Consider the following 24,899-nt stretch of genomic DNA (forward strand, 5'->3'; position numbering starts at 1 on the left):
ATTTCCTTACCTGCCAGAGTGTCAGAGGAAATGGTTACTTGCATAGTTTTCTTTACTGCTTTCAGTTCAGCTTCGTTGAAGCCCAATATTAGTTTGGAACAGAATTCATAGGCTCATGGATTTTAAGCCCATAAATAATCGGATTTCCCCCCAGACACAACTAACGCCACCCGCGCACTCTCGAAAACATACGAATACGTACTGCGTAAGTATTAAGCAGTCGCCGTTCACCTGGCTCCTCTAGGGACTAGGGTTTCTTCGTTTTTCTCCTCCACGTTCTCTCTCTTTCACGCTCGCTCTAAGACAACCCTAATATCTTGTTTAAACTTAGAATTTGAACTCCGTTACTGTGCTCATGGACACACTCTCTGTTCATGCCGTCTCTTGCACTCGCTCTTTCCTTCCCATTCTCTCATCACTCCCATCTCCCTCTTTGAAGAACAGGATGCGGTTGTAATCTCTCTTCGCCGCCAACGAGACGCGATGTGCGAGAGAATATATAATTTCGTAACTATCCGGTTCAAGCAGGGAATCCGAGTCGACAATCATCCTGGCCTTGTTACCTATCACACCGTGCTTCCTCTTCACGTCTTCGATCGCGGATTATTTCTGTTGCGTATGCTTCGTCTTCTTCAGTCTTATATTCCTCTCTTTTTTCTCTGTTTAATTTTAGGTTTTCTATTGTTCAATTATTTTTAGGTTTTTTCTTTGTAGCCAAATCTCTGCCTCGAATTTGAACTTCGGACTCTCATGTACACACTCTTGCCTCTCTCTTGCATGCGCTCTGTCTTTCCGATTCTCCCATCTCTCTATCTCCCTCCATGTAGAACACGATGAGGTTGATCTCTATTCGCGCCGTCTGTGACAGGCGATGTGCTAAAGAATGACTCCGCAAATCTCTCGTTCAAGTAGGATCTTATCCGGGCCTTGCAGCCGCTGCCGCCTCGGAGTATCAGGCGGTGGTTACTCATTACGTCTTCGATCGCCGGATTCTTTCTAGTGTGTATGCTTCTTCTTATATTCGTATTTTCTCTCGTTTTCTCTGTAGGTCAATTCTTCTTGTATTCCTATTTTATCTGTCTAGTTTTCTCTATAGGTCGATTTTTTTTAGGTTATTCTTTCTTCCTACTGTAATCTCTTGTTAAAACCTACAATTTATACTCTGTTACTACTTTAATGGATACACTCTCTGTTCATGACTTATTGTACGCGCTCTCCACCATTCCGTTTCTCTCATCACTCCACCTCATTTCATGAACACTATGCAGTTGTTTACTATCCGTCACCTGGGAAAGAGAGGCTATGCACGCCCTGTATTTCTCTTGTTCTAGTAGGATTTCCGGGTTGACAGTCAGGCCTTGTATCTTCGCCCGAGTTTCAGGTAAGGGTTCCTCTCTACTTGCAGATGATCTGTGCTTCTTCTGCTGTCTTTTTTTTTTTAATGTTTTTTCTTTGCTTTTTATTTTGTTGCAGTTCAATAGTTTTGGAATTCTGTGTATATTACTGGTTTTTCCGGCCAATCGTGGCTGAATCAAATATGTATTCATTGTAATGAAACTGCATTGTACTTTTGAACTTGCAAATTATTGTTTGGATTTTGGAAAAGAAAACAACACTCTAATGGCGGTTATAATACAGAGACGCATGTGTATAATTCTGACAGTTATAATACAGAGACGCATGTGTCTTGTGATGATTGAGTTGTGGCAAGTTAATGTAGTGGCGTATTAGCTCGCTGTGTTTGTTTTATGCTTGAACATCTGAGAATTTCGAAAGAAAAGATTATCAGGCATTGAAAAATTGAAGATTAACTGCTTGGCAGTCTAGTTTTTAGGCATTTGAGCAATTTGCTCATAGGAAGTTGTTGTTGATGAGTTGGCACCATGCTTAGAAATTATTTTATCTGTGCAGTGTGCATTTGAATTCTTTTGCTGGCTTCAGTTATATCATGAGATATATGTTCGTTAACTACATAGTTAAGTTCCTATGTTGTTCTATGTTTGTTATCCTTAACATCCTTCCACTCATGTAAATTCTTTCCTCCAGGGGTGTAATCTCATAATTTTATATCACCCCTATCGGAACTCTAGTGGATGTTGTTGAAGCAGAAATCAGGTATAGAACTTTAGGCACCACCCCTTCCTAACTTATCTCTTTATTCCATTCAGCATTTCTGGTGGCAACAACTTTCTATTGTTTACAGACTTGATGGTTCGTAGCCGATGTACCTTCAAATGCTGATGCCACAATCAATTGTAAAGACGAATACCTCTTTCCTATGCTGGAATGATTTACATCCATTGCTAAGGTGAGTATCATCGTTTCCTTTTGATGATGATGCCTTTTTGTTCTGTTCAAAATGATATGATCTCAATCTGATGTTAAGAAAAGGTTTATACCCTGATCAAATGTCTTCGAATGTGTGTCGAAAAGAGTTGAGCTATCGAGGATTCCTAAATTCGGTATACTTTGAGCCATTTTGGTGAGTTAGTGTTCGGTGTTCAGGTATACAAGTTATACAACAATGTCACGATATGAAAATATAGTAAACTGGTTTGCTATTATTGGTTATTTTATGGATTTATCCAGTGGAAATACTTTTTTATTTTAGGCAGGATAGTGTGCGCCTTTCATCAGCGATTGCGAACCCAAAGGAAAAACAGATAGGCAACAAAAACGCATGTATCTATTCAAACATCTTAATTCCTGGCAAGGTGCCTTCACCTAGGTAAGTACCTTGATGTGAGGTGCCATTGCACGCGCCCAGTGTATATGTCTCTGTTTGCTCTCTGGAGCTTAAACAAATGATATTACAGGTTAGGCCATGTCATGAAAAAGAAGAGTTTGTTCATAGAGAAGAGAGATGGTTAGCAGCTCCTTGATAGGGATGAGATTTGGCTTCAACCCTTTTTTGTTGATATGCATACATGTATACACGCCAAGGCTATTTGGTCTGGCAGATCTTTTAACCAATTTTTTCCATTGGTATTTTTTCCAGAGGAATTTTTGGCCTTTTAGAACTTCAAAACACAACCTGTGCTGGTCTAGTGCGCTTTAAGGCTGTAATTTTGAGCCTGGCCTATTTCAAGAACTGGCTAAAGGAGAAAACGACCAAAAATTCTCTTATAAAAGGACGTTTGTGCGAAATCCTAATGGTAGCTTTTGCAGTTCTCCTGGGAAAAAAGGGGAATTATAGGACCATTTTGTAGGGAGAGAAAAGGGCACAGGAGGAAGAAGGAAATCCACTTTGGATGCTTCAAATTATTTTATGACTGATTTCATTAGTGATTTATTGTGTTGGATAATGTATACATTTTTTAATTTAAAATTTTCTGTTCTTTTTTTAATTTGCCTGATACTCTGATAGGGCGATTGCGTAGCGCCTTGGGTGATAGAGGGTCTTGGTGTCTTAAGTACCCCTTGTGCTAATAATTGCTCTATAATGACAGAAGTTTACCTTGGACAATTGGATTTGTTCTTCCAATAAGTGGTTACATTTTTTATTTATTTTGTTGGATAATACAAGCGAACATGTGGACATGTGGCCTAGTGGTAGAGTTTGCAGTGGTGTAACCTAGATGTCACATGTTTAATTCTATGTGGGGGTAAGGTCGACATACATCCTGCTGCCTGTCCCCGATTCTGCAGTAGCCCACTGCAGGTGTCGTGTGTACGGAAGTTGTTCGTTTCTATCTTTAATTTTGTGCCTGATAGGGCAAATTGCCTATCACCTTGGGTGATGGAAGTTTGCTTCAGGTGCATCGATTTATGATGACAGAAGTTTACTTCAGGTGCTTCGATTTATTCTTTTTTGAGTGATTTTTTTTATATTTTTTTGGTTGGATAATGCATACTTTTAATTTAAATTTTCTTTTCTATATTCTTTTTAAATGTATTTTATTTTTGATTTATTTGTTGGATAATGCATACTTTTAATTTAATATTTTCTCTTCAATCTTCTTTTTACTTGATTTTATTTTTGATTTATTTTGTTGAATAATGCATTCTTTTAATTTAAATTTTCTATTTTATCTTTAATTTGGTGCCTGATAATGCAATTGCCTAGCGACTTGGGTGATAGGGGGTTTTGGTGCCTTGACTACCCCTTGTGCTTACATTGACACTTTTGGAGATGATTTGGACCCCATAAATTCTCATCTGCATGATCCTTGCAACTATTCTTTAACTAAGGGGGTCTTAGACTCTTATTATGTGTCTCTGACTTATGTTTTAGAGGTGGACATCTCTTGAATCATAGCGGTGGGCCTGAACCCAAAATATATGCTAGTTGATGCCCCTGTTGACTAAACAATATGCTCTGTGTTGTGGTCATAAGAATGGGGTGTTTGGTGAGAAATAATCCAATGTGATCTCGTGTTGGGTCCACGTTTTCTTAATTTGCTAGCCTGTGTTTCGGAGTTCCATAAATATTATTGGGAGCCAGCAATTGTGTGAGGTTTTAAGTTTGATGTGTGGACTGTTTATATTTATCTTTCTTTTAGCCATTTATAATTGTTTTGATGAATTTTTTCAATTTCTTTTTTCAATAAAACTTAATCTACTAAGATCGTTTGACCTTTACGATAGCAGAGATATTAATGCGTTAGTGCGTAGGGTTGAAGAACTGCTAGTAGGATATACTAAAAGGAGATGGGAGAGACTTAAAAAGACTCGAATGGAAATATTAATTAAAAGACTCGAATGGAAATATTAACTGATTATAAAGGGTGTTGTCTCTGTGGGATTAGTGGTTACAGTAGTTCTTGATAAGAAGTTTGAACTCATGGCAAAGGATAACTGTGGCATGGACCCTCGCAAATTTTTCGTATGTATTTGTATATCCCACCTAACATATTGTTTGAGATAAGGCTATGATGATTGTGATTGGTGTTTCTTACATAATGATGCATGATTATCCATTTCTTAAGCCGCATTTATGTTTAAAAATCGTGCGCTGTGTTATTTTCCTTTGAAACATTCTGGTGGTAACAGAAGGGTTACTGTTAAATATTTTTGGATTCTTGGGGTGCCTGGAAGTCATACTTGGTGGATATGGACCATTGCCGCATGGAATCCTTTAATAGAGAAAAGTGAGATTACTCAGCGTCTTCGAGAAAAGAAGAAAAGTATGAGTATGTTCGCTTTTTTTTTTCTTCTTCTCATTACTGCATTACTGCTTTGGAAAATGCTGAAGGCTCAAAAAAGACCTCAAAAGACTCAATATAGATTTGGGGCCCGGGGGTCACATCTTGGGTATGTAGTGTCATTTTTTTTTTTCCTCACTGGCTCTTATTTCGATCCGTAGATGCCCGTCGAACAAATGAGATGCCTTTTGTTTTCCTTCGATCTTGCTTGGCAATCTTGTCTCTGGTACTTATTTTGGGTTTTCTATACTTTTTCTTGTGATGTTTCATCGGTGCCTGCCATAGCTACAATGTGGTCTATTAAATGTCAGGCCCATTTGTTCTGGGCCGAAGGTAGGCCCGTTTAGTCTGGGCATTTAAATTGGAGAGGTGCAGGCCCATTTATTCTGAGCCCAACTGCAGGCGCACTTGGGCCTAGGTCAGGCTCACTTAACTTGGGCAAGGGCAGGCCCATTTAATCTGGGAGAAGGCTGTCCTATTGATCCTGAGCCAAGTAAGGCCCATTTATCTGGGCTGAAGGTTGGCTCATTTAACTGTTGGGCCAAAGCAGATTCTTTGATCCTGGGCCCAAGTGCAGGCTCACTTAATTGCGGTCAAAGTATAGGTAAACTTTCTTAAGTTTATTAAAGACGCCCTGTTAACTAATTTTTATAATGGGTGATCAACCGATATTGGGGTGTTTTTAATAAATTTAGGGGTGATTAAAGTTTACACAAAGTGCAGCCTCATTCATTGGGCCGAACTCGCCCATTTAAATTGGGTGAGCGTTCCATCAGACCATTTAACTTGGGCCAAAGGTAGGCTTACTTACTGCAAGCCCATTTGTTCTGGGTCCATGGTAGACTCATTAAGCTGTGCCAACGCAGGCCCGTTAATCTTGTGGCAACTGTACTATTGTAGTCCCACTGAATCTGGGCCAAGGGGGGGCACATTTAACTTGGGCCGGAAGGAGGCCCATTTAACTTGGGCTAAAGGAGGGGTCGCTTATCTTGGTCCCAATGGAAGCCCATTAATCTGCAGGCCCATTCATTCTGGGCTTAATGTAAGCCTATTCATCTCGTGACAATTCTAGGCCGACTAAATTTGGGTCACAGAAAGGCCCATTTATCGTGCGCTGCTGAGTGCTGGCAGGCCACTTAACTTCGGTCCAATGAAGGCCTGTTAGTCGGCCGGCAGCAGGCACATTCATCGTGGGTTTAAAGTAGGTTCATTCATTTTGGGCCAATTCTAGGCCCACCGAATTTGGGCCAAGTGCACGCCTATTAATTTGGGCAGGAAGTCAGTCGGCCCATATAACTTGGGCCCAATTGGAGGTCCATCTATCCAAGGCTCAAGGGGGCCATTGATCTTGGACCAAGTTTAGGCCCACTGACTTTGGGCGATTGTAACTTGGGCCCATTGTAACTTAGGCCGGAAGTAGGCCCATTTAACTTGGACCGATTAATCCTGCTGCGTTCTATTTAAGTTGGACATTTACATACCTTGGCCGTTAACAAATTGTTTAGTTTCAATTTATTAATGCCTAATGAAAGCCCAAATTAAGTTAATCTGAGGTTCATTCAAAAACATTTTTGAAATCTTTTAAAGGCCCATCTCTTTGGCATTGGTCGAGTATGATAACATTACGCTATTGGTCAAGTTCTACCAAAGGCCATTCAAATACTTCTTTATAAATGCTCATCCAATTAAAAGAAAATGAAAAGCTTGTAACAAGCCTCACCTATGTATCATTGAACAAAATAAATCAAAAATAACAAGCACGAGTCATTCAAATAAATGAACCATCCAAAAACTCTCAAAACAATCTTTGTTACCGTTAATGTTTGCAAGGTAGTTAGGTAGATGCATGTATTCGATTGCAGTACTAAAAATGCTCATCCAATTAAAAGAAAATGAGAAACTTGTAACCAGCCTCACCTATGAACAAGAAGCACGAGTCATGCAAACAAATGAACCATCCAAAAACTCCCGACAATCAATGAATGGATGGGCAATGATTCTTTGCTACCGTTAACGTTTGCAAGGTAATGAGGGAAATTGTTAAACGAGTTCATAAATACTAAATATTAACTTCCCTTTATCACATGCCAGCCTCACACAGAGTCCTCCAGAAAAATCATAACTGACGTAACACAATCCATAAAAGTATATCTACTTTTGAGGATGAATCAACTGGCCATTGGCATTAAGTTGGTTACAAATTGCATCTTTGGTATGTAATATCAAGCAAAGAATTATAGAACGCCAGGAGACTTGAGTTGGCATGAGAGTCCTTTGCTCATACAATGCATGGACTTAAAAGGGGCTAGTATGATCGACTCTTAAGAGTATGTTGCTCTCTAGCATTCACTTGATCTAAAGCTAAGATTATGTTGCCTGACCAAAAAACGCTGGAACATAGGTGGTGATTACAAATGCTAACAAGATCTATTAAAACAAAGACAAATCAGTGTTTAACGTTTGCAAATTACAATCAGGAGCTGGTTTCAATTGAAAACATTTGAGACGATTTAGAATACAAAGAATTAAAGAAAGTAGGACAAAGGCAGAATATATGACGAGTGAGATGAGTAAAAAAGGGCAAGAGGAGGAAGCAATTAAAATGAAGGGGAAAAAAATACTTGTGACTGGAAATTTCAGACATTTCGGGTTTAGAATTCAGAATGATGAGGAACAACTGTAAAAAGATCACTAAGTTAATCTATCTAAATGACCAGAATGAACCCAAAATTGATGAGTGAAAAATCCTGGAACTGATAGTTTAAGTTCTCTTCATTTCAAAGAAAAAATGAAAAAGGGAGGACACAACGTATGACAATATGCCTATTCAACCTTGCACATGATCAAGTAAAATATGTGAAGGAACTAGAAAGAAAAAAAATCAACTAGCTAGGTAGCTAGAAAGCAGCAGTAAAATTAATGAAACCAACATATTAGGAAAGTTTGCATTAATTGCGAACCAATCAATATGGATGGATGGAAAACTTAAATAGGTATATAAAAGCTTCCCCTTACTTGTGAAATTAAACTAAAAATCTAACCAGATGTATAGAAATGAAAAAGATGCAGCAGCAAGAACAAGGAGATCAACTCACCACACTTCTAATATGGGAGTCTGAGATATTGAAGAACAAAAGTATATTGATAAACTACTTGCAAACCTGACCAAAATGCAAGGCACACAAACTATATACATTAGGCAAAAGCTACATACAAATGGAACAGCATAATATTGATTGTGTATGCAATCAATATATAAAATCTAAATTAGAATTAGCATGAGTATATACTTACTCCCCACTAAGGCGAAATATGTCCTTATTTAATTGATTTACTCAATGAAGTTTCACTAAAAGCACAAAAGGTGAGAGGAAATTTTCTGAAAGATGGCAAGAGTGCAATCATCCTAAGGCCAAACAAAGTCAATAATAAAAAGAGAAATACCAGGAAATAAATTACAATATTTTCAAAGTTAATGTGTAGAAAGTGGCCCAACCCTGTTAGCTTTGTTAGTACGGAAATTACTATCTTACTCCGCTTTTTTCATCATATCGTACGATATCAATAAAACATGCCAAAATGATTTCGGGTAATACTTAATGAGAATCCATTAATTAGTACACAGATGAGCAAAAAATTAAAAAGGCAAAACTCTAAAAGCTAGAAAGTGGAAACAACTTAAGACATCAAATTGATGAAATACATTGAATTCGAAAAATATATATATATTGAAACTTCACACAATGAAGTCTTATAAGAAATTCCCAATAGAAAAAACAAGAAAAACCACAAGGTTTAGGGGAGAAAATGAATTGGAATTCAACATTGTAAGAACATATTCTCATACAATTTTTCTTTGAGCTGCAAACTAAGTACAACTAATACAAATTAGCTCATGGTACCTTGTACTATCTCAATCACAGTGGATGTTCAGTCCCATATGTTAATTGTCTAGTGGTAAGCCAAATGTTGATCACATTATTCATTTGGTTTTTCATTTTCATGAAGAACAAGTGTAACAGATTAATAATCATAAAGAAATTCTGGTTCAAGGATATTGACTTGTTGGACTCTCTTACTAATTATGCAATAACTGGCTTAAAAAATAATTAAGTGACAGGAGAATATAGCCTTGATTCAATGAAATTCTTTCAGCCTCAGATCAATCTAATTATCCACACAAAGAAATCACAGCCCATCAACCCCTCACAGACATTTTCTGCCAAATGATAGGACATCAAATATGACATTTAGATACATTGGAATGCATGTAGATGTCACATAGACAGAAGCACTGATGAGAGTCGAGACGACATAAAAAATAAAAAGCAAAGTCATCTAAAAGGGAAATTTAAATAAATGTATAATGGAAGAAAAAATTGAACTACAAACAGAACCACCAAAATATAATCGTGAAGGAAGAGCCTACAGTACCTGAAATTTAATCCTTGGCTCGAACAATTTCAGCAGAAGAAGGTATTCCACCTATGTAATTAACCATTTCATCATACCTAATCCAATTTTACATTTAAGCAGAACAATTTGAAAACAAAAGAAAAACATCTATTAGAAACTGAGTTCCATCTAACTAACAGGAAATTCAGTCAAGTTAACAAGAAATTCACGAGAAGATTTCTGATTAAGCTATTATAAGCATGTTGTGTTCTGTTCAGTTTCGAAAAAACAACCAATACTGCAGATCTTCAGTTTCAAGGAAGCTAATAAAGATTTAAGATACAGATTCATTTGAACTATTTATGTTTCTCAATTGCATTTACCTTTCAATGGCCTCGTCGACCAAACGAAGCCCTTGGCAGTCTTCATACAGTAACTCTGGTAATCGCCCCGATCAACAACGCTCTCGCGGGAGACTGAAAATTGCGCGCCCTGGATGCATCCGAATGCAAAATTTTACAAGCAGAAAACAATTTGAAAACATAAGAAAAATATCTATGAGAACCTGAAACTGAGTTCCGTCTAAAAGGAAACTCAGTCAAGCTAATAGGAAATTAATTAGAAGATTTCTGATTAAGCTATTGTGTTAGGTTCAGTTGTGAAAAAACAATGAATGCTGCAGATCTTCAGTTTCAAGGAATCTAACAAAGATTTAAGATACAGACGTGTTTGAACTATTTATGTTTCTCATTTGCATTTTACCTTTCAATGGCATCGTCAACGAAACGAAGCCCTTGGGAGTCTTCAAACGGTGAATCTGGTAATCGCTCGGATCGGCAACGCTCCGTGCCCTGGATGCATCCGAATGCCAAAATCTGACGATATTTCAGAATTGGATGTTGAAGGCGGTCCCGCGGATGACACTTTCCTTGCCTCGGCGTGCTAAAGTATGTAACGAGAGTTCCAAGGTGGCTTAATTCCTCCAGAACCGAAAGCGTTGCTGTCTTCTAAGGTTAGGGGAAGAAGGATCGTTCGATTGGAAGAGGGCGAGGAGGCGTGAGAAGGACGCGCACAGCAAATCCGGGTTTATAGAAAGAAAGTAGTGTCACTGTAATTGTAATTGACGTCTCTAGCGGTGCTTTGTAGCCTCTGGGAGGCTTAGCCCATTTATGAAGAGGCTTAGCCCATTAATCATTAAATTAAAATCCTTTTAATAACCCTTTTGTCTTTTTTTCCCCGCGCCTCTCTCAGTCTCTCCGCGACTCTCTTCTGTCTCTATCACGCCTCGTTTCTTTTCCAGTTATGATTCCGCAAGTGCAAAACTGACTCAAATATGTCATTATTCTGGTCAAATTACGATATGGAGTATGCAATTGGGCCGCTAAGAAGCAAAAGAGTGTTGTTCTATCTCAGTAGAGGCAGAGTATGTGGCTACTTCAAAGGCAGCCTCTCAAGGGAGGACATAGCAGCCTGTCAAGAGGGACCAACTCAAATTCTGTGTGACTTGACTGAGCACATTACCATAAGGTACCAGTTTGTAAGAGATGGTATTGATGAAGGAGAAATCAAATTGGAGTTCTGAAGAACAGCTTGCAGATATTTTTACACCAAAGATAAATTATGTTTTCTAGGGAGCCAATTGGGGATGATACCTAAGATGCAATTCAGGGAGAGTGTCAAATGAATTGCATTAATATTTGTTTGAAGTTAAGTTTTGAAGTGTATTCGTTATTTCCTGTTTGGTCTTTTAGTGCAAGGGCAGTTTAATCTTCTTATAATATGCAAGTTCTTAATCTTTGTTTAGGTAAGTGTGTTGTAAGAGAACCTAGATCTTGTAATAGAATCTTCTAGTGAAGGAAATGGATCTGGGGACTCCGCAAGAAGTATCTCTATAATCTTGACATATTCTTGATCAATGAATTATTGATTTCTTTTTAAATTACTTCTGTCAAATATTTCAGTGTGAGTGGGATGGGATTTACAAAACTTACTTTGCTTGGATTTGGATGGACAATGCCTTACCATTAACACGAAGAAGAAAAACAACACAACATACATTACATTGATCACAGATTTGACTTTAATAAACCAATTTCTAGAGGACTTGGATCTACCGAGGCGAAAGACAGGAGTTCCTTGTGATGCTCTACCAGAGTCATCACCTCTTCTTCCAATACCACCCACGCCTCTATTCCATTACCATGTCTGGTATCCGTGAGGTACATGAAGAACAAGGGTGGCGGTTTGGCCAAATCAATTATTATTGGAATCCACAAAGGCTTTCCCCACCCAAAATCAGCCTCATAAAACCCTGCATTGCACCAGCTATTTGTCCCTAATACCTCTGCTCCCTTAGACAAAGCATTAGAACATGATTCACCAAACTCTTTCATAAACTCACTAAGTATCTTCAACCCTCCATCACCTTCAAGCCTCTTCACAAGGTCGCCATTGATGGCCGATATCGCTTCCCTCATCTGCCGCACAAAAGTACACAACTCTGTGTCCTCACCTTGGGATAATATGGATGTCAGCCAGAGAAAATTTCCCACGCTAGATTTGGAAAATGGCGGCACAGCCTTTCCTCGCATGTTCACAGTATTTGTTACATATATTGATTTTGGGTTTCCTGATTTTACCATCAATGCAGACTTGAGGCACTTAAGGAGGAGGCCCGAAACAACCTCTACCCTTGTTGGGTTCTGCACGCCGGAGCCAATTGCTTTATCCTTAAGACTGTTTATGACTGATCCATCAAACACAAACCTCTTTACAACAAACTCGCCCTTTCCAACTATGGCAGGTGTCAAAGAAGTACTATTTTGTGGGACTGAAGTAGTATTTTGTCGAAAGATGGAAGATGCAGTAAAATCTGGGAACAGAGCTCCATCATTTGGGTCTCGAGCAAAACTGGCCCAAGTCCTCATGACTCCACTTAGAGCTGCTCCGTCCATAAAAGAGTGCGGAAAAACAAAGGCTATGGCGATACAGCCGCAAGAAAACAGATTTTCCTGTATCACAGCAACACGAGCTCCTGGTGGAACCTCTTTGCAGGCCTCTTGAGGAAGAACTTTGGCGAGTGTTGGGAGAGTTGGTTGCTTGAGATAATCGCGTAACTTGCCATTAACTCTAGCATTGATATAGCAAGCACCCTTATCATCACAATCAATGGAGAGACTGTCATTTGCCTTTCCAGCGAGAGGGTAGTAAAGAGCGAGGGTCTTTGATAGAGATTGTTTCAACACTTCTGATGTCTCAGAGACGGAGATTTCATTTGCGGGATAGAAGACAAGGTGGGCAAAATATAAGTGAGGAGCAAATTGGTCAAGGAGAGATATCTTATAAGTTCTGAGGTGACTGGGTGTTGGAGACGATGGTTTGATAAACTCTCTGGATATTATCTCCACCTCCATTAATTTTGTTTCAGCTGTTGAGCCAGGTCTCCGTTTTTTTTTTATAAGAAACAATGCTTGAAGATCAATTCCTCACCCAATTCAGGGTTCAAATAAGCAATTGTATCTTATCTTCTACATTAAAAAATATGACGTAGACTGGTCGGTTAAAAAATGTGAGGTAGCCAGGCTGGTCTCACATGAAATCATGAATGGTAGGCGGCACATGGGTTGCTCTGTTGGTGTTTGTTGAAATGCAAAAATTAAATAACACGTGTAACAGCAAATCCCGCAGCCTACCAAAAATAAGCACTCACCTTCCATTCAATGATTCACGTTCTTTTTTTCCCCTAGCAATAAAGCTCATATTCCACAGCCATGTCTGGTATCCATTACGAAGATGGAGTTCTTTTTTTCCCTAACAATAAAAGCCCATATCCATTACGAATACAAGCCAATTGAAATCTAGTCCAAGTTTGCTTACAGAGAAATGATAAGCGATTCTACAACAAAGTTGTCTAAATAAACTATAATAATATGAGATTGCAAAGTAAAACACAAAATAAGCATCTACTTCTCCCATCCAGCCGTCAATCTAAAGCATTCAACATTAGTTTGAGAAACAAGTAGAAGAGGCCGCACCAACCACATCTCTGCTATTCTGCATCCATGTGCGGGCCAGACCCGCAACTTCTTCCACCAAAAACTCCACTATGACGGCACTACATAAGACAATATTGCCAAAACAATGAGAATTAGTACATTCAGACAGCTTATAACTTGAGTACCTAGCCCTCTGGTTGCACCGGCATTCTTGGGCATGCAAAGGTGCTCCATGGCAATTCTAGAGATCAAAACAGCCATAACGTGCAATACACAGATCAATGCAGAGACCTTACAATCTGACTACTAACATTCTTCTAGACCTTAACACTTCATGATATGAGCTGTTATTCATGGGTTCATATATCAAAACCCACAATTTCATGAGTCTATTAAATCAAACTTTTGTCAAGTCAACTAGTCAACGGTATTATGCATGCTTAAGAAAATCCAAACCCTTTAATCACAGCAAAAGATCTTCAAAAGGCAACGCCTGCACCCTCAATCATCTGTGATCCGAAATGATATCTAGGTGTCAAATTTTCCATCAAGCTAAACACAATTGAACCGAAAGAGAAGAAAGCCGCCAGCAAAATATTTCGTCAACTGAGCAATCTAAAAGGCCCACACATTTCATAACGCAACAGCTCGCAAACAAAGGAGAGTTGTACGCATACTTATTCACACCCAAAGACACAAATGATGCAGAAAACAGAGAGCTATATTGGCACGCAGAGATTGATTACTTACTGTATGAAGAGGTATCAATTTGCTCAGGAAGCTCCTTTATATCTACCTCAAACCTCTCTTGAACCTATACAATCAAGTAGCCAACTATATCAGAACTTTAAAAACACATAAACCAATACGAATGAAATATTGAATCAATTAAATAAAAAATTATCAACTTGATTAAGAACATCAGAGTCTGAAGCTGAGGAGACAAACGTTATTGCCAGACCCTTTGTGCCAAACCTACCAGCTCTACCAACCTGTCAGTAATCCAAACATGGAGCAAAATCAGCCAGACATTTCAGAATAAAATAACAAGAAATCAAACATTTCCACTCAAAGAACTGGTGTTTAAGTGAACTAACCCTATGCAGGTAAGTATCAGCAGAATCCGGCATGTCATAGTTGATGACGATGTTGACACGTTCAATATCAATCCCTCTACCAACCAAATCAGTAGCTACAAGAATCCTTTTATGACCCTCCTTGAAACCCTTGTACCTCATCAATCTGCATACAGATAACAATAAGCTACCATCATCAATTACAACAAGGATAACTTTGAAAAACTGCAGAACTTAGTTACTACCATCATATTAAATAAACCTAAATCAGCATCTCACTTTAATATACTATTAATGGGCAGGAACTCAAGTAGTAGATACAAAAGTTGATTAAATAGAAGCAATAATAGTTGAATGTTAGAGTACTCACTGAAAATATAGAACAAAATGCATCACACTCCTTTGTCATCAGAAAGGTCAAAAAGGTGATAGCCCAAAGAACATAAGGAACTACGAACTAGACCATCCAAAATATGGACAAATTTCCTGAAACTTATACCAAAACATCGTACCAAATCTGCAACTAATCATTTAAAAAAAGACAAATAGCAAGAAATTTGGTCGTATAAATAATGTCCCTTGCCAGGGCCTTTTCAAGAAGCTTCAGGTTATGATCACATCAGCACATATATTCATTGATCATTCAATGGCAATGGGGATTTGAATTCCACCCTAAGGGCATACATGTGGTGCTCCTCAAGCCTCAGAACATATGTATAAGATAGAAAATAAATCATCAACAGGCACTTAACCATTTGCTGCGACATGTGAATGTCATATCGCAGGTTTGGCCAATAACAATGAAAAGTAAGAACAATACACTAAAATAAGATTTCCAAAGGGAAGCATATTGAGGGGAAAATATAAACTATTATTGATTGAGCGGACATGCCTTAATGCATACAAAAAATCAACTACTAAGAACAAACCTTTCTTCTTGCGACATGCCTGAATGGATGCATATTGAAGGGAAATTACACTCCACCAGTAACTTGTTCAGCTCGGCCGCTCTGTTCACACTCTTGACAAAGATGACAACTTGATTAAAGTCCAATGCGTCAAGAAGGTCATTCAACTTGCGATTCTTCTCCAACTCACTCAGTTTGATGTAGTGCTGTCATTTTCATTATTAAAATAAGAAGGGTATCAATAAACAAACTAAGACAAGTTCATCTGCAAAGCATATGCCTGTAAGGTGCTTAACAATTAAAAAAACATATACCTGTACAAGACCATGAAGGGTTAACTTGGCCTCGTCATCAACATAAATTTCCATTGGCTGAAAGGAACAAATGTCACAGTAAAACATATTAGGTGCTTTCTTCAAGCTAATGGAATCCAGTGCGAAATGAATAGTGACGCACATCCCCCGATTTGAGATTCTGATCCCTTGCATTTGTCAACTTCCGTATACATAATATTCACAGCAAGCAAGAGCCCACTGTCCCTGAACACAGACTCTACCAAGGAACTGAGACACAACAGCTTCCCACAAAGAAACTCGTCCCAAAACACAAAAAAAGAAGAAGATGAAGCTACAAAAATTAACCAACACTAACCCCCACACTCCCAGTCTCACAGATTCAGATGAAGGCATGAAGCTACAAAAATAAAAACTAAACGATGACCACGTAGGAGATGTAGGACTGGCAACTTGAATTCCTTATATAATAATTTTAAAACCCAATTATACAATCAGGCTGGCTGCATTTTCCCAAATGGAACTGAATGTGGCCGCTGCATACGTAGACTGCCAATGACAAGGCTTAGAGCAACAGCACCACGACAACCAAAAGATCTAAGGAACTCTGGAAGATAGTTGGCATTATGAAAAATATGGACTTCAAAATTCAAGTAGAATGGCGATGGGAAATTACATCTTGCATGAATTTCTTGCAAACTGGACGGATATCTTTGCTAAGCGTAGCAGAAAACATCATAACTTGCTTGTCATGAGGGGTCATTTTGAAAATCTCCTGTACATCTCTTCTCATGTCTGCAGGCCACATCAAAATATTACTGAGCACCAAAAAAAACCATTTGATAACACATACAATAACGGAACTTCTCTGAGTACCACATGTTCCAAAGAAACAAGAGCAAGAACCTACCAAGTGATTCGAGCATCTTGTCACATTCGTCAAGGATGAAATGCCTCACTTCCTTCAACGAAAGGTCTTTGTCTCTAGCCAATGCCAAAATCCTTCCGGGTGTCCCAACAACAATTTGGAGGCATTCATTCTTCAGTAAATCTTTGTGACTCTTGATATTGACACCACCATAAAAGACAGCAACTTTGATATCAGGCAAGTAGGTACTAAACCTCTCGAACTCATGACAAATCTGAAAACAAAAGGTCAAAAACCACATTGAACAATGAGGAAGGAAACACCCAGGATTTCAAGAATTCTAATTAAAGTTTTAATGTTTCAGGTCCTTCAAAACAAATAGGGAGTATGAGCATGCCTGATAAGCCAACTCTCTTGTGTGGCATAAAACAAGAGCAGTAACACCAGTTGCACCCGAATCAATTTGCTGCAAGGCAGAAAGCACGAAAACAGCAGTCTTTCCCATTCCCGATTTCGCTTGGCAGATGACATCCATGCCCAGGATGGCTTGAGGAATACACTCATGTTGCACTGATGCAAGAACCAAAGAAGTTGCAGCGAAGGAACCCTTGGTAAGTAAAATATAACCTCCGTGATCCTTTAATTGAAAGGTTCACCAAACCATAATACTGCTCCAAAATCAAGAATGATATAGTTCTAAATTACCTGAAAATGTAGCAAAGCATGATTCAAATGAGGAAATGAAAAACATAAACTACCAAATAGTCTAAAAGTAAGAATAAATACCAAAGGAGAAAAAAGGCATACAACACAGAAACTCAGCTTTTTTGAATAAAATGCAAGCAAACAAATAATCGAAAACGTGAATTCTGATATATAAAACCACAAGAAACTAAACAAATATAAGGTATTATTGGGAAGAGAACCGAGTCAGAGACCTGCTAATGTTCTTAAATAGCTATAAACCACAGTAACATTATCTGTGGACAAAACCCGCCTTGTCTGGGAGAGTCTAAAATAGACCTTTAGTACCAGACAATGTTTCTGACCGCGGTAATAAATAGATGACAAGACACATACAGATTTTTTTTGTAAATTTCCTTAACAATATTTCAAACACACGGCTTGGTGATTGAAAATTATAATCTAGAAAACAGAAAAGATTTGGTGTAAAATCATTGCTATTTACTAACAGCAGTATAAAGAAAGAGTTTGTAGTTTGCCTTCAGAAGGATGCTCAAATCCTGAATCCACAATAGCTCGGAGGAGCTCTGGCTTCAGGAGGAAGTCTCTGAATCCCGAACTGTGTATTCCAACATAGCCCCTGCAAATAAAAAAATCAAGAAAACCATTAGTTAATACAGAACTTGCGGGGACAAGGACAAGCGTAGTAATTCATGAATTGGAAGGAAAAGAAAAAAAAAAAGGCACGATAATATAAAAAATAGTCAAATTGAATCCTACTTCACAACTTAGATCGAACAACCCAATCAACTGGGTATACCAGAATGAACCATAACAATATAGGCCAGTACTGGTAAAGCAAACTGAGATCACACTAAGGTTAAAATCAGTCTTCCCCATATTTTTCCAGTTATAAAATCATAATAAGGGGATACTTTGAGCACATTCAAAGTAAAAAACACGGAATCAACCATAAATTGGTTACTTACTTTTTGGCAGCTTCGCCATTAGCTTTGGCACCGACCGAGTCCGGGGCTTTCTCTTCCTCTTCTTCATAGTCGAGAAGCTCCTCCTCGTATGCTTCGTTCTCCCTTGATTCTCCCATGTTCTCTACAAACGAAGATTCAGAATTAGAATAATCCGAAATCGAAGCATATTTTTAACACAAAATCTAAAGTTAGGGCTTAAAGTAACGAAACGGCCAGCGACGCATAAATTAGGGTTTTGAGCGAAAGAATGAATACCTGTTAGGCTGCTGTAACTGGAAGGGTTTTGGGGATTTTAGGGTTAGGGTTAAGAGAGTCTGCAAAGTAAATAGATTAGCGACCTAAATTATGTAAATCGGTAACAAATCGTCGAGAGATTGAAGACCTAGAACAGAAACTGAGATTCCTGTGAGAGACTGAGAGTGATAGGATAGGGTCTCGCTATCTGGGGACGGACTTATAAGTTATAAGAACAAGGGAAATGTTTCTATATCCCCAAACTACCCTTCTCATTATTTTTCAAATTACTATTCTGCCACGCAATACTTCTTTTCTGGGCCTAAGAATATTTGGGCCTACTAGGCCGGCTTTGTAAAAGACTAAAAAAATAATAAGGTAATTTTAGTCACACCCTAGTTTACCCAAAATAGGATCCGACATCCACGCGCGCCAGGTAGGGGTCGAACCTACGACTTTCTCCAAAATAGGATCCGACATCCACGCGCGCCAGGTAGGGGTCGAACCTACGACTTTCTGCTTAGGAAACAGACGCTCTATCCACTGAGCTACAGGCGCTGCTATGCCCCACCCAACTAAATATGGGTTTTAACAGCTCGTCGATTCTTTCACAGCCACAGAAAAGGCTAGAGTAGAGAGACTGCTTCATGCTTGCACGCCAAGGACAGAGTGATTCGACGAAGGGACAAAAGTGATGGATCGTACTTAACATAAGAGGGGGGGTGAATTGTGTCCCCAAATTTCAATTGGAATCCCTTTTTCAATTTAAACAAATTAATGGCAATTAACAAGTAGCACACAAATTTGGACTCTAATGATTTTCCTAATCAATATTCAATCCAATGCAAGATGTGATACAATATAGTGAATGACCAAATATCAAATAATCAAGAATTGCACAAAACAGATTTTCAAGCAACACACTGCACACAGATTTTTCAACTCAGATTTTACCTATCAAATGATGTCAAAATGCAACGAAATTTTATATGCAATGTCACAACACCTTAATAAACACTATATCAAAATTTCAGATCAAAATTCAAAGTTTAAGGCAGTCTGCTAATCTCGGACAGATTAGGGTTTTGAAAATCCTGCAGTTTGAAACAAGTAGTAACTATAAACAAGTAAACAAAAAAAATCAACACAGCGATTTATAGTAGTTCGGAGACCCTTCTCCTACTACTACCTAGATTCACCAACCTAGGATTTTCCCAACTCCACTAAGGTGTGGTTTTAAGAGACCCACAAAACTCCTTACACCAAGGGTTTCTAAGAACTCCCTCAAACTTCAATGTTTACAATTTCCCCTAACAAAGGGAATTTCTCAATGGGATTTTCAGCCAAGGTTCTCACAGGTTACCTCAAAGGTATTTGGTATGGAACTCTCAAGATTACAGCAACACTCTCAAAGATAGGATTTTAAGAACAAGAGAGGTTTAGATTGTAAGTAAACAAAGCCTAAAGGATATAGGAACTTCCCTTTTGCAAAAGCAAGAGTAGTGAGAAGTCCTTGATTGTAGAGGCTTGTATTGGAGAAGATTGTTGTAGCAAATAGCAAGAAGGCTTGATGATTGATGAACTTGATAGCAAGAGGTTTCTCTCAAGGATAATTTTTCAATTTGCTTCTCCAAGTTGGAATGAGGAAGAACCCCTCTTTATAATTTACCAAGCTCTTGTGATTTCCACCATTGGATCTTTTTCTATCTTCAAATCTCGACCTTCAATTACATGTGCAAATCTCGGCCATTGAATGAATAGATCATTAAATCTCAACCTTGCAATACATAGCCGTTGCACTTGCATCTTTTTCCAAGTCTATCTTTGCAAGATTTGAGTTGCCATGTGCACTTGCAGCCATCTTTGACCATTTGATCAATCTTGCATCAAATCTTGGCCTTGGTATCTTCAACAATTTTGTCATCTTTGATCATTTGATCAAATTTACCCCAAATCTTGGCCTTGGTATCTCCAACGATTTCCTACAAAATGTGTAGCAACTTGCAGCCATCTTTGACTCCAAAAATCAAGTAAGATCTTCTTTTAAGTCAAAAGTTTCAAGCAAGAATATGGTCTTATGCACAACCATTGGATTCACCTTTTAAATGGTCATCTTAACCCTTCAAGTCTTGTTGTAATCTGATCCATTCATAATTCAAAACAATTCAATCTCGGCCATATATTAGTGTACCGTTGGAGCTTGTAGTCTTCAAGAATATCTTCATAATCTAAGTCTTGTCTAGTTGCAAAATATACTTTCTCATCTCTTACAAATTTCAACCATTGCATTTGTCCTTTAGCTTCATCAATTTTCTTCTCACAAAAATCTTATCATTGACCTCAATAAAGGAAGCATGTGCAAGATCTTGTTTGATGAAGATAAGAGATCCTTCACATGACCAAACATGTCCTTCCAATCTTGACTTCAAACTCTGAATTTGGCAGCACCAATATATCCATATTATACAGCCCTAAGGCTAGTTCCAATCATCAATCAAAATGCCTTAGTGGAAGGTTGATGAACATAGGTTTTTCTTGGTTTTCTAGAGATCCAAGCTCATACTCGAAAACCGGACTTCAATTCACTTGAGCATACTGAATTCTGAGTCATATGAGACCACAATGATGATTAACCTACAAGAAAATAGGAGGTAGAACTCCTCAATTGTATGTAAGCTCAAAGAGCTTCATATGGAGCGCATAGGTTAATTACATTAGAAAAACAACCCAGAAAATTCATATTACTGCATGATAAATCATTTTATATGTATTAGAATGTCCATGTAAAATTTCATAATAATCGGAAATCGTTTGGTCACTCAACCAAGCAATTAGGTCACTAATAGTGAAACCGATAAATTCTAAGTGTAAATTCAAAGTCATTTTGCAAACTCAGTGTAAATGACCTTTTCTCTTGAACTTTACTAAATCAAATATGTTCATAGTGATGAAATTAAGATGCACACGAAATTTCATTTAAATCGGAGTTCATTTGGTTCACCACGTTCACAAAGAACACATATGCACAAAATTAGGTAAAACCTATTTTTGGCGGAATTTAAGCATATAACCAAATATATATGTGATGCACTTAATTTCTCATGATTATAGTCCTAGAACATATATTAGACTTTCATGTGCATGTGGTTCAAGTTTCAAGTCATTTGGACCTAAGTTGGTTAAGATATGATAATTGGAAAATTGATGCTCTAACTTAGTCCATGTATGTTTGTTTTCAAAACTTAATTTCCAGCACTATCTAAAAAATATATAGTCATTTAAATTCACATAGAGATATGCATAAGCCTTCATTTAAGTGTATATGCACAATTTAGATATTAAACAATTAACCAAATAACCATTTAAGCATGTTTTCTAGCATTTTAGGATATGTTCAAGTCAAGCATGCTCACACACATTTTAGTATACAATCATACACAATCATCAAAAACACAATGTTGACTAGACACTAAGTCTTGGTCCAACAAAAAGATTGATTGATGTGAAGGATGTTAAATAAGCATGAATTGATTGAGGGATTGTTTCCTTAAAATGGGAAAAATCCACACATACAAACTTGAAACTGACAGTGTCATAAGCTAATTCCATCCGTTGGAACTCTAAAAATCTTATAGAAAAGCGTATCTAACTTCTAAAGGATATATGGTTACGAACAAACAACTACTGTTAGCATGCCGGTATATACAAAATAGAGGGGTACAGCAGATAAACAAGGGGGAAAATAAGTAAGAGATCCCAAAAATCTCCCGAGAATTTCTATTTCACTGCTTGCTCTAACACGGGGATCTTTGAACAGTCCTCCAATGTACTGCTTTGCAACGGGGGCAATGAAAACACATCAACAGTTGAGCTGCCACTCCGAATCTCTTTCAAGACACGCAGTGCAGCTTGGGTTAGCTTTACGTACATGTTCTCCATGTGCTCGATCTCTGCAAGTTCTTTGGGACCTTTGAGCATCCTCTCTTTATTTTCAGTGCAAGTTCCAGACTCGCAGCCTTCTTGCACCTCAGTTGCTTCAGGTGAGGCTGATGATTTATTCACAGAAAAAAGCTGATCAAGCATTGTCTCACACTCCTTCACAAGCTTGTTAAGCACATCAGTTGTGAAGAATGGCTGCTGCAGAACGTTCTGGATGAAGGGGACACGAATAAGAGCCCCGGTCCGCTTATCATATTTCTTCAATATCTTCACCAGACCTATACATAGTGTATCAGTGTTCAAAAGGGAATACAGCCTTCAAGCTTTAAAACACACTAGTTGTCAAGTTGGAGCACTCAGTAACTAGGTCAAGTTAAAAATATCCATTCGATGACACATGTTTGATTTCTCGCTTTTATTTCAGTTCAGCCACACATCACACATCTTGTTCAAGTAGCTATTATTAAAAAAGCTTAACCTGAATTTCTTATTAATCCAACGATTCCTATGATACAAGAAATTACTAATATATAGCAGGATTCAACAATACGATCTTTGTATGTCCGCGTTTCATAGATTCAGTTATCAATAGATAACACAAGAATAGTATGCTAAGTCTTTCGTTTCCGTTGGAACAGATTGAGACAACTTTTACCTTCACCAATCGTTCTTTCCATAACCAGAGTCTCTTCAATTTGCAACGTCAACATATATAATGACTATGCAACTATTCTAATACTACATCTCCTGGAAGCCCACAAATACTAATACAGCAAGAGCACCCTGTATTTCTAAAAAATGAGCGTAACAACATAACATGATGCGCATCCTCAAAATGAGGGTGTATTAAAACATTTACACAACCAGCCCAATATTGTATCCAAACCACACACTCCTTCTGCCAAAGATTTATTTCTCTGATAATATGGGGCTTACAAGCAATAACAAGAAGAAGACAAATACCTGTGTAGTTAAGAGCACTGTAATTTTCTAACAAAACCATCTCCCCATGAAAATCCACTATCTCCCTCCCAACTTTCATCAGCTCTTCATTTGAATCCTCTGCCCTCGCTAACCTATCTTGCAGCTCCTGCATTCACAACAAGAAAGAAAAACATTTTAAGTCTCAAACTTGTGCTCGCTCATCCATACCCTCTTGGCCTCTTCCTAGTTAAGGTTACTGAACAGCAATAAACTCATCGCAAAAGTAACTAAGAAGAGAAATAGGAACTAACTACAGTAGTATTGGCATTACTCATAGTTTCAGGGAAAATATTATTTACCCAGCATAAGTCAATTGACAACGAGGAAGCGTTATTATTGATAAAAGAGTAAGAACAGGATGGAATGCAAAGCAACAAAACTAATGATATATAGCCATCGACAAAATGATTCTCCATGACCAACATGCAAAGTCACATCAATCCAGAGGTACAAGTTTTTGTCTTCAGAACAAGCAATTTCCATAATTTCATATATCTCATTCTCCTCCAACCAATACACACACACAAAGTCCCTCTCTTTCTGCAGCACATAATACAATACAAGGCCGGATAAGAAACATTGAGAGTAGAACTGTCCCAAACATTATCAAGCTTCCCACCAATGCTTTCTTCTTTATGTGAAAACACCATTCGCCGGGGTACTCATCATCTCGAGACCATAAGCTGATACCCATTACCGTGATACCCAGTTGGTCACTCAACTACCCAAACCAAATTGTAGAACAAATTTTCATTCTTTTGTATCCTTCAATAGAGGGGAAAAGAAGCCATAAAAACCAAGGACTTCTGGCCTCGAAACCCCAAAAAAATATTCAGTAAAAGAAGAAGAAAAATAAAATAAAACAAGCAAACTCAAAGATCACACCAATCAAAAGGACCAACGGGGAAGAAAAAAAAAAGACGACAGAAATTAAAAGAAGTTACCTTCAATTTGATGACGTACTCCTCTTCTTTCTCAACAAAGAAAGCGTTAAACTTCTCGATCTCATCCTCCAACACCTTAACGAAATCATTCACCTCCTGGGTCACCGACTCACTGTTGTCTCCGGCAGTGATAGCGGAATCTCCGCCGTCCGCGGGATCCAATCTGGGTCGTTTATTGGGATTGATCTTCTCGCCATCCTTGTTTGGATGTATCAGCTTCAACTGCTTCTTCAAATCTTTGTAAGACAAGAACTTGTCTCGCCAATCCGGCAGCGTCTCCTCGATTAACAAGCTCAGGCTCTTCCAGAACTTCATGGCACTTCTCCGTACCTGATTACAGCCTCCTCTTCCTCCTCCCCGGTCTCCTGCGATAGAGAAATATTCTCTGCCAATGCGTTTATGGTTATGCTAACTGTTTGTTTGAAGAATATTCGTTGTGGGAATAT

At 38.2% G+C, this 24,899-nt stretch overlaps 3 protein-coding genes, 2 long non-coding RNA genes, 1 other non-coding gene and 1 pseudogene across 13 annotated transcripts; 2 read left to right on the forward strand and 5 right to left on the reverse strand.

Annotated features, from left to right (window-relative positions):
* The first annotated feature begins 138 nt into the window (after window positions 1–138).
* LOC120006348 lies at window positions 139–3,347 on the forward strand. 4 transcript variants are annotated; one of them, XR_005469971.1, is made up of 4 exons: window positions 139–1,381; window positions 2,047–2,115; window positions 2,204–2,728; window positions 2,817–3,347. It is a non-coding gene; the product is annotated as an uncharacterized LOC120006348 (long non-coding RNA). The 4 variants fall into 4 exon arrangements; XR_005469973.1 differs by having other exon boundaries at window positions 140–1,381; window positions 2,204–2,308; window positions 2,612–3,347; XR_005469972.1 differs by having other exon boundaries at window positions 142–1,003; window positions 1,269–1,381; window positions 2,204–3,347.
* On the forward strand, window positions 2,845–2,980 carry LOC120006765 (annotated as a pseudogene).
* Window positions 3,348–6,807: 3,460 nt separating the features above from the next.
* On the reverse strand, window positions 6,808–10,627 carry LOC120006570. Of its 5 annotated transcripts, XR_005470039.1 has the most exons (5): window positions 10,302–10,627; window positions 9,923–10,031; window positions 9,579–9,629; window positions 8,240–8,305; window positions 6,808–7,061 (listed from the first exon to the last, which is right to left on the reverse strand). It is a non-coding gene; the product is annotated as an uncharacterized LOC120006570 (long non-coding RNA). The 5 variants fall into 5 exon arrangements; XR_005470038.1 differs by lacking the exon at window positions 6,808–7,061 and having other exon boundaries at window positions 8,039–8,305; window positions 10,302–10,626; XR_005470040.1 differs by lacking the exons at window positions 6,808–7,061; window positions 8,240–8,305 and adding an exon at window positions 8,823–9,363 and having other exon boundaries at window positions 10,302–10,626.
* A 978-nt stretch (window positions 10,628–11,605) lies between these two features.
* On the reverse strand, window positions 11,606–12,952 carry LOC120006068 (salutaridinol 7-O-acetyltransferase-like). Its single transcript, XM_038855941.1, has one exon. The coding sequence runs from the start codon at window positions 12,950–12,952 to the stop codon at window positions 11,606–11,608; it is 1,347 nt and encodes a 448-aa protein (XP_038711869.1).
* A 276-nt stretch (window positions 12,953–13,228) lies between these two features.
* Window positions 13,229–18,790, reverse strand: LOC120005617 (DEAD-box ATP-dependent RNA helicase 15-like). Its single transcript, XM_038855364.1, has 12 exons — window positions 18,608–18,790; window positions 18,353–18,473; window positions 17,903–18,003; window positions 17,077–17,249; window positions 16,722–16,953; window positions 16,488–16,606; window positions 15,833–15,889; window positions 15,540–15,724; window positions 14,632–14,776; window positions 14,443–14,526; window positions 14,285–14,348; window positions 13,229–13,653 (listed from the first exon to the last, which is right to left on the reverse strand). Exons 2-12 carry the CDS (start codon window positions 18,466–18,468, stop codon window positions 13,643–13,645), a joined length of 1,287 nt encoding a protein of 428 aa, XP_038711292.1. The 5' UTR covers window positions 18,469–18,473; window positions 18,608–18,790; the 3' UTR covers window positions 13,229–13,642.
* A 281-nt stretch (window positions 18,791–19,071) lies between these two features.
* TRNAR-CCU lies at window positions 19,072–19,144 on the reverse strand. Its single transcript has one exon. It is a non-coding gene; the product is annotated as a tRNA-Arg (tRNA).
* Window positions 19,145–22,096: 2,952 nt separating this feature from the next.
* On the reverse strand, window positions 22,097–24,858 carry LOC120004761 (SPX domain-containing protein 2-like). The gene is made up of 3 exons (XM_038854050.1): window positions 24,454–24,858; window positions 23,489–23,615; window positions 22,097–22,803 (listed from the first exon to the last, which is right to left on the reverse strand). Exons 1-3 carry the CDS (start codon window positions 24,766–24,768, stop codon window positions 22,364–22,366), a joined length of 882 nt encoding a protein of 293 aa, XP_038709978.1. The 5' UTR covers window positions 24,769–24,858; the 3' UTR covers window positions 22,097–22,363.
* Between the last annotated feature and the right edge of the window lie 41 nt (window positions 24,859–24,899).

This window comes from Tripterygium wilfordii, chromosome 9 (genome assembly GCF_013401445.1).
Source record: "Tripterygium wilfordii isolate XIE 37 chromosome 9, ASM1340144v1, whole genome shotgun sequence".
In the NCBI taxonomy this organism is placed as follows: Eukaryota; Viridiplantae; Streptophyta; class Magnoliopsida; order Celastrales; family Celastraceae; genus Tripterygium; species Tripterygium wilfordii.

Coding starts and splice junctions, on each gene's coding strand:
- LOC120004761 (XM_038854050.1), bottom strand. CDS start 24,768: ATGAAGTTCTGGAAGAGCCTGAGCTTGTTAATCGAGGAGACGCTGCCG. Junction 23,616..24,453: donor AGTACGTCATCAAATTGAAG/GTAACTTCTTTT, acceptor TTGTGAATGCAG/GAGCTGCAAGATAGGTTAGC. Junction 22,804..23,488: donor CAGTGCTCTTAACTACACAG/GTATTTGTCTTC, acceptor CACTATGTATAG/GTCTGGTGAAGATATTGAAG.
- LOC120006068 (XM_038855941.1), bottom strand. CDS start 12,952: ATGGAGGTGGAGATAATATCCAGAGAGTTTATCAAACCATCGTCTCCA.
- LOC120005617 (XM_038855364.1), bottom strand. CDS start 18,468: ATGGGAGAATCAAGGGAGAACGAAGCATACGAGGAGGAGCTTCTCGAC. Junction 15,890..16,487: donor GCAAGAAATTCATGCAAGAT/GTAATTTCCCAT, acceptor TGTTCCTTTCAG/CCAATGGAAATTTATGTTGA. Junction 14,349..14,442: donor ACTCTGATGTTCTTAATCAA/GTTGATAATTTT, acceptor TTGATTGTATAG/GTTCAAGAGAGGTTTGAGGT.